Raw genomic sequence first — 12,915 nt, forward strand, 5'->3', positions numbered from 1 at the left:
GTCCAACCTGCCTCTGGCACCTCTTGTCCTCGCCCCATCTTTTCCTTCCTGCAACAGCAATTAGGGTTCCCCTTATCTTCCCCTACCATCTGCCAGCACCCACATCTAGAAGATCATCAGATGCCATTTCCTACACCTCCAGTGAGATGCCATCACCAGACGCATTCCCCACCCCTCCCTTGCCCACCTTCTGCAGGGACTGTTCCCTCAGTGACATCCTGGTCTACTCTTCCTTCATGCCACCTTCCCTTGCAGCCACCAAATGTCTAACACCTGCCCATTTATTTTGTCCCTCCCCAGTGTCCAAGGGCCCAAACGTGACTTCCAGGTGAAGCTGCATTTCACCTACACTTCCCAGAACCTAGTCAACTAATTTCGTTGCACACAATGTGGTCCCCTCTATGTTGGGGAAACAAAGCGTAGACTGGGTGACAACTTCACAGAACATCTACATTCTCTTGCAAAAAAGACCCTGAGCTTCCAGTTGGCTGCCACTTTAACACGCCACCATCTCTGTCTCACTGCAGCATTCCAATGAGGCTTGGCACAAGCTGGAAGAACAACACCTCATTTTTCACTTCAAGACCCTGCAGCCCTCTGGACTCAATATCATGTTCAATTAAATTTTTTATTTATTCAGGGCCTAAACAGTCTCATGGCCCAGGCCCCTACCCCATACACCAGGCCTTGTTATTCACATCATCTACCTCTGTAGTAAGTATTGTCACTAACAATCCCCATTAACGGCTATTCAACTCCTTTTGTCCATCCTACTGCTGTTCTCTCGTGGCTCTATTCCCACCTAACCATTACTCCTTTTATTCCCACCTCCTCCTTTATCTTCTGCATATAAACCAACACTTTCCTAGTTACCATCAGCTCTGAGGAGGCATCACTGGACCCGAAACATTAACGCTGATTTTTCGGCACAGATGCTGCCAGACCTGCTGAGCTTTTCCAGCAACTTCTGTTTTGTTCCTGATTTACAGCATCTGCAGTTCTTTCAGGTTTTATCTAACACAGATCAACATAGGCAGAGACTTGATGACGGCATGAATGCAACACGTAAACATAACAATCACAGAGGTGGTGGCATAGTGGATTATCTCAGAACAAGTTATCCAGTGTCCAAGATTCATGCCTAGGGGATGTGGGTTTAAATTCCAAATCTGCTCTTGCTCCCCAGTCTGAATTATTTGATGTCAATTTCTGTGGATGGTAATGTATTGCAGTTCACTTGGAATCAGTGATGCTGTGGTGACGAGGACTTTTTAAATGCATGTTGTAGTCCGTGTTCTCTAATTTGAAACTAGAACAGAAGTTGCTTGAGAAACTCAGCAGGTCTGGCAGCATCTGTGGAGAGAAAGAAACAGATTTAATGGTTTGGTTTCAGCGGCCCTTCAGAAATGGAACTGAAATGTTAAATCTGTTTCTCTCGCAGCAGTTACTGCCAGACCTACTGAGTTTCTGTTCTTGTTTCAAACCGAGGCAAATTCATAAAGTTAGCCTCATGGGGGCAATTGGGGTTCCTTACAATTTCACCAGAAATTTCTCCATTGTGCTGCACTTGGGGAACTTCATGCAACTTTGCAACACTGAAAATTTATCCATTTTTGCCTGTACAGGATGTGAACACTACCAAGGTGGAAAAAAATTGAAATTTTAAAAAGCCCCAGCTGTCAATATCAATATCTGATCGGACGCTGGGTGTGAATGGAAAAATTTTATATATAAATCTCTCTCTGAGATAGAGACAGAGATGTGGATCTGTTTCTATTAAAACTAAAACTAGAAATTTTTAACTCTTTTGGTCAAGTGCTTGTGTTTTTGGGCTATTTTGAGCAATAGTCATACTGCACAGAGTCCTTTCAGCCCATCAGGTCTGTACTGATTCATCGACATTAAGCCCCGCTTTCAATACTTGGACCATAACTTAACCATTGCTTATCCACATACAGTCCATCAGTTTGAACTGGCCAAGACATTATGTAGAACCAACATCTGAAATTGCTGTAAAAAAACTTAACAGGTCAGGCAATATCTTTGGAGAGAAAGCAAAATTACCCTGGCAGTTTCTTCTGAATACTGCCAGACCTGTGTGTTTTTCAAGCAATTATTGTCTTGCTTCTGACTTCCAGCATCTGCAGTTCTTTTTTTTAGAAGGGATTTCATGGATCTGAAATGACCTGAGGACATTTTTTAAATTTAAGTGAAAGGATTTTCTTTTCTCCTTCCCTTGAGCCTGTTCTCTTGGATGAACTCTGATATCAGCCTTGGTTAAGTTTTGTGGATAGCATTTCAAAGCCCCTCGACCCAAAGGCAAAAACAAACTGCTCTCTAGTGACTGGACAGCAAACTAATTCTTAAACATAAACGTAAACCCACAGACTTCCTGGTGTGTGGTAATTCAGTGCAAGCTATAAAATTGCTTGAGTGTAAAGAACAGATTCACTGAATGAGCTGAGACTTTTACATCTTGCATATTGATCATCAAATGTTGTTTCAGGTTCAGGGGGGAAAAACTTTAAGAATTGTTCTTAGTCATTTCCGGTTTATTTTGAATTATCTAAAGTTGTGACACATTGCAGTCAGGTACTTAGTACTCTGTGGGTTAAACTCACCTGATGCTCAACCCAGAAAATGAGATGGCGCTCTAACCATCAGCTGTCGGTAATGCTCCCCTCTGGGTCAAAAAGCCACAGGTTGAAGTCCCATTCTTCAGAGCTGACTTCAGAAACTAAAATGGAGCTGCAAAGCAGTACTGAGAGAATGCTGTCTTCCATATGAGACATGGAGTGCCATGTACAAATTCCCAAAACACTTTACTGTCCTCTTTTTATTTTTAAACTTTTGGCACGTAGTATCTGGAGAGAAGTAAGCACTATGACAGAAGTAATGCAGACAGCAAATTCTCACTTGGAATTGAGAAAACTAACCAGAGCTTTTGGTTTTTTCACTGAATGAGGGATAAGTGCCAGGCAGTACTCCTGAAGGACTTGCCTGCATTGTGGCTGTTTGTTGGTGCCTCATCTAACATGTCATCTCAGGTGTCACCCACACAATGCAGCATTCGGCAATGCAAGTGTCTGCCCAGCTTAATACTCTGGGTTGGAGCCCCTTCGGTAAGGGGTGAAAGTACTAAGCACTGATCTATAACTGACAATATATCACTCAAGTTTATTTTGCTGTTAATTATTGATTTTTAAGACCAATCACAGCAATCAGTCAAGCATTAATTCTTTCTTTTCCTTTTTACAACCTGTGTGGAAACACGAAGAATCTCACAAAGGTAAGATATGGAAACTTCCAAATATTTGAATGTGTAGTTTTTTTATTTTCACAGTTCAATCTTCCAATAGTATAGCATAGAATAGAATCCCTACAGTGTGGAAACAGCCCTTCGGCCCAACTAGTCTACACTGACCCACGTAGTATCCCAACAAGACCCATTGCCCTGTAACCCACCTAATCTACACATCCCTGAACACTACAGACAATTTAGCACAGCCAATCCATCCAACCTGCACATCTTTGGACTATGGAAGGAAACCAGAGCACCCGGAGGAAACCCACACAGACACGGGGAGAATGTGCAAACTCCACACTCAGTCGCCTGAGGGTGGAATCAAACCCAGATCCCTAGTACTGTGAGGCAGCAGTGCTAACCACTGAGCCACTGTCAGACAGTCATTCCATCTCCTTGACATCTGTTTGTTTTCTCTGCTACTTGAATGATGTTAACGATGTATTTACACAAAGGATTTAAATATATTAAAAAATCTTGCATTTCTATAGCACCTTGCATGACATCATTAAGGTACTTCGGAAGTGTTGTTCTGCATAATAAATGAAGCAGGACAACGAGTCTGTACACAGCAACTCCCCACAAACAGCTGTATGATAATGCCAAGATCATCTGTGCTCTTTAATGATCAATCCATTGCTCTTCTTTGGAATTGTGGCTATGGGATCCTTTGTTCTGCTGGGATGGCAAACAGAATCACTGGTTTGACAGCTCATCCCAAAGACAGCTGTTTGGGCAGCACAGCAGTCCCTCTGATCCACTTGCTTTATAGAGGGACTGGAAGCCATGACCTTCTGCATCTGAGGGGAGAGTGCTGCCCTCTGAGCCACAGCTGACAATTCTGGGATTGTCAATGGGAGTGATGGAGAGGGTCAAGCATTGGTGAGTAGCTACTATGAAGCTACAAGAATAGGGGTGCACACTGGGGAGATGCCACTTTCAGTGAAAGAACCCAGGCAGGTGATAGCATAGAGGTGTTGTTGCTGGACTTGTATTCCAGAAATTGTGGTAATTCTCTGGGGACTGGAAAATGGTGCCATTTAAAGAAATGGAAAAAATTGCTGACCAAATAGTGACCATGTAACCACTATAAATTATAGTCGCACCTGTTTAGTTCCCCACTGCATTTCTAGGGAAGGAAATCTACCATCTTTACCTTGATTCCAGACCCGTAGCAATATGGTTGACTCTTAATTGATCTCTTAAAATGGCCCAGCAGGCCCAGTTGTTAAACAGCTTAAATTCCTCAAAGGAACAAAATCAACCTAAAACGACGACAAACTCAGCCCTGTTGACCCTGCCAAGTTTGGCCTTTAGTATCAAGCAGGCTGCACCAAGATAGGAAGAGCCTTCTCGCTCACTGACTAATCAAGCATCAGCCATACACATGGTATCATGCCTTACAAACACCAAGACTTGGTCTACGCTGCTTGTGTGACAGGACAGATCGGTAACAGTGGTAGAGTTAAGAGGGAGTTTCCCTGGGAGTTCCCAACATTGTCTCATGACATGGATGAGAAAACCTTCTCAATACTTTGTATCAAACCCTTCTTGGCTGATGAACCAGTGCTCCTACAAGCTGAACACCCCTTGCAAGAAGCACTGAGGGTGGAGGGACCAGAATGTACACCAAGTGGGGGACTCTCCAAGAGGAACTCAGTAGTACTTGTACTGACTGAGCTGACCAAGTCCGAAAGGAAAAGGCTGCAAGACTGGGTCTGCAGCTGGTACTGAGGTGGGGTAGGGGGGAGAACTCCTCAATCCACCTGTAAGTAATGCATCTGCCCATGTCTTACCCTCACATTGAGGATACTCTCCATGTTGTGTGGCGCTACAGTACTTACTGGGATAGATTTTGAACATAGAATCCCTATGGTGCAGGAAATGGCCATTCAGCCCATTGAGTCTGTACTGACCCTCTGAAGGGCATTCCCACCCCAACCCCATAACTGCATATTTATCATGGCTAACCCATCAACCAGCACATCCCTGGACACTACAGAGCAATTTTAGCATAGCCAATCCACTACCTTAGAAATCTTCAGACTGTGGAAGGAAACTCATACACCAGGAGAGTGCAAACTCCACCCAGACAGTTACCTAAGGCTAGAAGTGAAACCAGGTTCCTGGTGCTGTGAGGCAGTATTGCTAACCACTGAGCCATGTTGTGACCACCCCCCCCCCCCCCACCCCAATTCTCTGTAGAAAATTAACCAACAAGACCACAAGCTGTTCCTTCTTAGAGGGAAGGGTATAGGGGATAGTGGACATTTTAATGAACTGTGCCATCCCGCAATAGAGAATGCATTAGTCTTCAAATTGTGAGCCTGATTTTCCATGAAGTTACAATCCTATTCATTTTCAACATGACTCTTTCTTTCAGAAGTGTGGAGCCATAATTCCATTCTGACAATTCCCTCTGCAGAACTGTTGGAAGGCCAGCCATGTGGGTGGTGTTCCCATTGTTATTGTTCATGGTGGATGTCAATGGCTGAGGTGTTTCCTGTTTTGAATTTGGAAGGAATTGTCATTTTAGAAAAGACTTTTCTTGGTGCTGTTGCCTGACTGTAAAACACTACTTCTTTTAGATTTTGTGGCAGACTGCCTTGAATTTTCATACAAGGACACAGTGTTTGTGAAGGATTTTAATCAGAAACTATTGGTAGTCACAGAAAATGAAAGATGTCGGAAAGCAGACTTTCGTGATCTGATTAAGAAAGAAAAGGTTGATGGTATGTTCTGTTTTTTTGGTTGGGAAATTTTAAGTGAATAATCAATGAAAAGTTTGCACCATTTGTAAGTGCTATTAGATTTAATTCTCTCATTTTAAGTGTTTTGGTATGTACTGAGAGGGGACAATCAATTGGAAAAAGCATAATTATAATTTTAAGAGGCAACATATCATGTGCCTGTTGGATTTAGTGTTGCTGTATTTGGGCAATTGTATAAAGGAACTGCAGAATGATTGGGTTTTTTTTTTGTGTGGCCTAACAAGCTTGTGTCTGTCTGTCATTCTTTCTTCTCCCACCCACCATGCCCCATTTCAAGCTTTTTAGATGGTGATCCAGATCCTGTCCCCTCTGCACCACACTCTCTCTGGCAATGAACTCAAGATCTGAATATCTTCTGCATGACTGCTTTTCCTCTTGTAACCTTGTCCTCTTTTTGCCAATTACTTTAAGTGTGCCCTCTGATTCTCAAACTTCCCAAGGTGCAAAACTGATTTCTTCACCAAAAGCTCCCATGGTTTTGAACATATGTCAAGTCTCCTCTCAGCCTCGTCTTCTCTAGGTAAAACAGTCCCAACTACTCCAATTTCTCAACAGAACTGAAGCTTATCATCCCAGTTCTCCACCCTGTCTAATACTTTCAAATCCTTCCTAAATTGTGTTGCCCAGGCGTGATCATCCACTAGTCCAGATCTTGCATCGGCAAGAGCCATCTGTTCATTTGCCACCCTTGTTGATACAACACTGATTCTGAAACTGGCTTGGTACCCTGTAGCCACTGCTCGCACAGTCCCTGTACTGTTTGGTTCCTGTCTCGGCTACACTGCCAATTGTCCACTGATCAGCCAGCCAACAAGCTGTTATTACAATCCTCACCGCTTTCCTCTCTCTCAGGCATGAGACACAAAGCACAGTCCATTTTTATGTCACTGGGGTCAAAATCCTGCAACTCCCTTTCTGACAGCATGTTACTGAGATCATAAGTTCAAGAAACCAGTTCGCCACTGCATTCCCAAGGCCTAATTAGGAATGGGCAATAAACACTGGCCTTGCTTGTGACACCAAAATCCCATGACTGAATCATTAAGTTCCTGTACCCAAACACTTGCTCTAAAACCATTATGTCCTCATATGACCAAATCATTTCTGCTATTGTTTTCAAAGATTTGTGCATCTGAGCTCCCAACTCCTTCTGATCTTACCCCTCACCAATCTATCCCATTTGCAAAGCTAATTCATTAAACATGATAAAAATGGAACAGTGATGTGAGCATATAGAAAGTAGCTGATGATTCTCTTTAGTCACTAATTTGATTTTTTTTCTGATTTGAAATCCCTCTCATTTATAGCAATGAGTCCTGACAATTTAAGTTAAACTATTTAGAACTGAACGTCTGAAAATACACAAATTACAATGAGTGGATGTGAAACTAGTCACCCCTCAATGTCTGATTCTCCAATCTGCAAAGTTTTGGGGGTTTCATTGTAAACCAGCCCACTGAGAAGACAGTGGGTAAAGCTCTTGTGGCTAGTGGTGGTGTCTCCCTCTGGGTTAGAAAATCCAGATTCAAGTTCCATCCTGTCCCAGAGGTGTTTATAACATATCTGAACTCTTTTACAATTGTGGACTTTGCTGTCTTTAGTTACAGAATCCCTACGGTGTGGAAACACTCCATTCAGCCCAACAAGTCCACCAAACCTCCGCATCCGCATCCCACCTAGATCCATCTCCCTGTAACCCACCTAATCTACACATCCTAGAACACTATGGGCAATTTAGCATGGCCAATCCACCTAGCATGCACATCTTTTGGACTGAGAGGAAACACGGGGAGACTATGCAAACTCCACACACGGTTGCTCAAGGGTGGAATCAAACGTGGGTCCCTAGTGCTGTGAGGCAGCAGTGCTAAGCACTGAGCCACCATGCTGCCCCAGATAAAATTAGTCAAAAAGCTGCCTCTTCAACAAGCAGGAAGCAAGTGTCTTTTTTTTTGTGGGGTTCAAGGGAAAGATGGTCTGTCAGCTGACAGCTCCAGCATTAGTTAGCAGAAGATGACACAAAATGGTGACCTGGTGATACCTCAGGTGTTTGATCAAAATTAACACACACACTCTGGAGCCCTTGCTAGGGCTGATTTTGGAGTAGGGGCTTGAAGATGCTCAGGAGACTATCCACAAAGCTATTGGGTAATTGCACCATCTAGGGATGGTATAGAGCTCCACAGAGGACGACAAGGGAGTGATCTTGCATCTGAGCTGAGTTAGATCATGCTCAGTTACAGATTTGACCCAACTGTTCAATATTCTGAAACTGGGCCTTGACACCAGTTTGTACTGGCTGACTGTCCTCCAACACCTCAGCCAAACAGCATTTGATTCTAGCACTTAGATAGACAAGGGCAATTCGAACACCAAAAGTATCAGTCCATCCAGATCCAAATCCCACCTCATGAACACATCTTCACACAAGGGGGCTTGTGTGAGGAAGGGGAGATTACAGCAGAACTTGCCAAAATGTACAGTGGTTGGTGATAGGAATAAAGATAAAACAATCACATTAAAATGAACAATTCTCTTTTTTGGGGGGGGGATGGTATTGATTTTAACTCAATTAGTCTAAACTATGCTGACCATTAAGATTTAAGTTTCTCCTAACTTACTATCACAATGTCACCATAATTGTGATCAACTCTACATAAAATCTCTAATCTTCTTTCTACTAAAGGGAAAAGATCCTATTGTGATCGCAGTAACATATGGATACTCAGTGCTGTCAGAAAGGGAGTTCCCTGATTCTGACCTGTGACAGATAAAATGGACTCTGCTTTCTGTCTACACAAAGACAGTATACACAGACTGAAGTCCCTCACCTCAGCACCATTCTATCGTAAAGCTCCTCCGTACTGACATCCTTTCAACAATGCAGATCCAAAATTAGACAGTGCTCCTGATTAGTGCCTAACAAGATCTGAAGATTTAGAATAAGCTTCTATTTATAAAGTTAAGGCTCATGTGTTTTTGACAACCAACATTCTAACTAAAGTTTTTGTGCATATGTACGCTCTTGGGTTCCTGGGATCAGTTTGTCTCTAGTCACACAAATTATTGCTTATGCTTTATTTTTGATCTTTCTCATAGGCATCAAGTTTGATGTAATTTACTACGAGTCAACAAACTGCAAAACATGTGGATTCAAGGATATTGTATTTCCAGTTTCCTTTGTAGTTCAGTGCAACTCAAAGAAATATCAGATGTCATGCAGTGAGTCCAAAAGTATTGAATTTCTGGTGAGTATAGTCCTAAGAATATTACAACAAACCTTGACATGCATCCTCAAGGCATGTTTTCCAGTATTCAGCAGGAGGGATAACAGGGTTAAAAAACTGAAGGTTACCCTTCTCCCACTCATTTCAGCACCCAGCTGAAAACTATACAAAGAGGGTCTCAATCTGAACTTGACATTTAATGGGCTAGGGGTGCTACAATAGCTTTTAATCTACTGGGAGTCAGAAATAGCCCCTTGGGCAGGTAGACAATTGAGGAGATGCAAATTTTCACTCCACATGGGAATGGGCACCATGTCCTTAGCTTTAATGAGTTTGAATTCATTCATGGGAGACACATTTTGCTGTTAAGAGGGTGATGGAAAGCCACTTGAACTGCAGCAGTCCATGCTGTGTTGATACAGGGACAGAGGTTTCAGGACTTGTCTGTAGGGCAAGTTGCCCAGTTTTGGTGCAAACCCCTAGATATTTAAAAGACAACTTTACAGGGCTCCGGCAGCATGTACAATTTTTCATTTCAGACTTCCAGGTGCTCAAAGTATAACATAAAAGGAAGTATTCTCTTCCTGTGAACCCAGTACTCCTAATACCCTTAAGAATTCATCTCATGAATGTTAATGATTCCTGTACCTGCATTCTCTGGTTTCTTTGCTTCTTATTCTATTTAGTTTCTACAGTGCAGCATTTCACTAAGACTCTGAATAAATTGCCCTGGATAAGTTGTAACAAGTGGTGTTTTTTTTTCTCATTTTCTCTCTTTTAAAATTAGGAACAGAATGCTCCAGAAGAAACAACAGTGGATGGGAGCAACCGCAACATCATATTCTACAGGCAGGGTCACAAAGGACAATTCTCAATGTTTGAATCAGAGCTAGCACGTGGTTACTGGTTGTGTACAGAGTATGAAAATGGACTTTATAAATTAGCATTAAAGGAAGTGAAAGAGGAAGTTGATGAAAGAACACTGCTGGAGTTGTCACCAAGTGCAGAAAAGTAGAATAATGGTACCAGCAGACCAACCAGAGACCTAAAAATGAGACTCTCTCTTTTTCCCACCCCCCACAAAAAAAAGCAAAACTTTGAGAATAACTGACTGTGTAAGCAGACATTTGATGTTAGGTATAACAAGGTGTACAGTTGGATGAACACAGCAACACTGGAGCAGCAGGATGATGCTGCTTGGCCTGCTGTTCATCCAGCTCGACACCCTTGTTATGTCAGATTCTCCAGCATCAGCAGTTCCTACTATCTCTGAAACAATTTTGATATTAGGTAGTTAGTTACCTGTGCACTTTAATTCACACTGCAGTTATTTTAGGATCTGCATCACTTTTTTTTTGTTTCCCCAGATGGGTGATGATTACCAATTTGTCAAAAATGGAGTAGTGGCTGAGGAAAACAAAGCAAAATATTGCTGTAATACCAAGGTGTTAATCTCTAACTCTACTAGGTTAAGGATGTTTTTTTTTAAAAGTTTCTTTAGCAGGCAAGGAACTAACTAATATTTTGGATACTTTCTCACTTCTGATGATCAGAGTTGTCAATTACTCTTGCCTATTGAAGACAGGAAAATCCCTGTAAAGTTGCTCAAGTATATTGTCCCATCCTTTTGTATTGTAGAAATACTTTAAGGTTTATCTGCCACAGATTTTTAAGATCTATGGTGCATATCACTTACACCTGTTCAGATGCAACTAAGTGAGCTTCAGTTTAAATCTTTGTGAGGCTGTATCATTTTACCTCCAAATGTGTGTGGGGCTATCAACTCCCATCCTCTGCCCAGCATTGCTTATCTGTACCAATGATTTCTCCAATACAGCAAGTGTTCTCATAACTGAGATTCATTTTAATGGATAGTGATGTACTCTAACCAATGCTGTATTCGGGTTACTACTCTTTCTGGGTTGGACTGATCATGTTTGACTGGTATTAGCCGTTCACATTTTGTGAGGTGAGGGGGAGGGGAAAGCAACTGTTACATTGATTGTAATGCAGTCTGGTGAAAACATTTTCAGTCATCAGGTGGTTTGTGAAGGATTTGAGACCTGTAACTTTTTTTGCCTCAAGAAATTTCATAATCTAGGAAAATATTTATAACTAAGAATCTTGTTTCCATTCTCACCAGAATATGTGGCAAGTATGTGTTCTTGCATATTATAGACAAACTTTTGGAAATTCTCAGCTGGTCTGGGTGCAGAAAGTTAACTTTTCAATGGAAGCAACCTTTTTGTCAATGTAGAGAAGTTCAAAATTCCACTATTGCCACAAGATAATTTTATTTTAAGAAAATGCCTCAGCAGATTTTAGAAGTGGAGAAATCATTGCCAGTACCAATGTTGTTACATCTGTCAGAATCCGATTTGGGTTCTGGTGTCACAGTCTGTCCTAGCAAGTCAAGTGGATGGCATGGTGTCTGTGGTTAGCACTGCAGCTTCACTGCACCAGGGACCTAAGTTTGATTGAAGCCTCAGGCGACTGTCTGTCTGTGCAGAACTTGCCCATTCTCCCCTTGTCTGCGTGGGTTTCCTCTGGGTGCTCCAGTTTCCTCCCACAGTCCAAAGATGTGCAGGCTTGATGGATTGGCCATGCTAAATTGCCCATAGTGTTCAGGGGTGTGTGGGTTATAGGGGGATAGGTTTGGGTGGGATGCTCCAAGGGGCAGCATGGACTTGTTGGGCTGAAGGGCCTGTTTCCACACTGTAGGGAATCTAATCTAAACAAATTACTCCCCTCTGAAGCCAAAGAAACATAAGAGTAGACCATCCACTCAAGTCTTGTCTACCTTAACAAGTAAGAAGAGTGAGTTCAGACATTAGCTGTTAACACTAGATTAAAGATCTAGCAAGGGATTTGCCTCAATAGGTAGGGGTTCTTCATCCTCAGGTCAGGTTGAATTGGGTTGGCTTTTATCCATGGTTGGAATCTACCTAGAAGGCACACAAATGGCATTTTTGTAAAAAAAAGTGAAAGGAACCAGTTGCTATTCTTAGCTAAGCTAAGGATGTCCCATGCAAAGCTTCAAGTCCTGGCCAGCCCCCAAACACTGCAATAAAAAGTCAGTTGTAACTGAGTTCATTTGGTTTATTCTAATTTGGTTTCAACTGAGAGTGTACTACTTGGTAACTGCTTAAAGCTGTAATTTACAAATTATATACAAAGAAATTAACTCATTGTACGAACGTGGAAATGTCCAATTATAACTATCACTCAAAATGATTCTTCAACATTTGGAAACATCCAGGATTGCTGATTTTTCTACTATATACTACCATTTGTTAATGACAAACAATCTTCTTTAAACAGTTTTTAAAGGATGCAGTACACATTTACACTGGTTGAGCTATTGGCTATACTCAATATACAAAGTGTTATAGCATTTGAACAGACTTGACTTAAACTGGAAGGAGAGCAGTTTCACTTTACAAATCTGATTCAAATACAACATGGCATTGCATCTGTGGAAACTACATTTTGATCTGATGGGTTCAATCTCTGCCAAATGCAGAGATTTCACTGGCTTTGTCATGACATAGCCCTAGGCCCAGCTGAGCATTACACAGAAACTCACTATTGCACACCAAAGGTTCAATCTAGT

The 12,915-nt window shown here is 42.0% G+C and overlaps 1 protein-coding gene across 1 annotated transcript; it reads left to right on the forward strand.

Annotated features, from left to right (window-relative positions):
• Positions 1–3,035: 3,035 nt before the first annotated feature.
• On the forward strand, positions 3,036–12,646 carry LOC132206153 (uncharacterized). The gene is made up of 5 exons (XM_059638931.1): positions 3,036–3,122; positions 3,208–3,289; positions 5,893–6,036; positions 9,175–9,323; positions 10,090–12,646. The coding sequence occupies exons 1-5, from the start codon at positions 3,036–3,038 to the stop codon at positions 10,315–10,317; spliced, it is 690 nt and encodes a 229-aa protein (XP_059494914.1). The 3' UTR covers positions 10,318–12,646.
• Positions 12,647–12,915: the final 269 nt, after the last annotated feature.

Source organism: Stegostoma tigrinum, chromosome 32 (genome assembly GCF_030684315.1).
Source record: "Stegostoma tigrinum isolate sSteTig4 chromosome 32, sSteTig4.hap1, whole genome shotgun sequence".
In the NCBI taxonomy this organism is placed as follows: domain Eukaryota; kingdom Metazoa; phylum Chordata; class Chondrichthyes; order Orectolobiformes; family Stegostomatidae; genus Stegostoma; species Stegostoma tigrinum.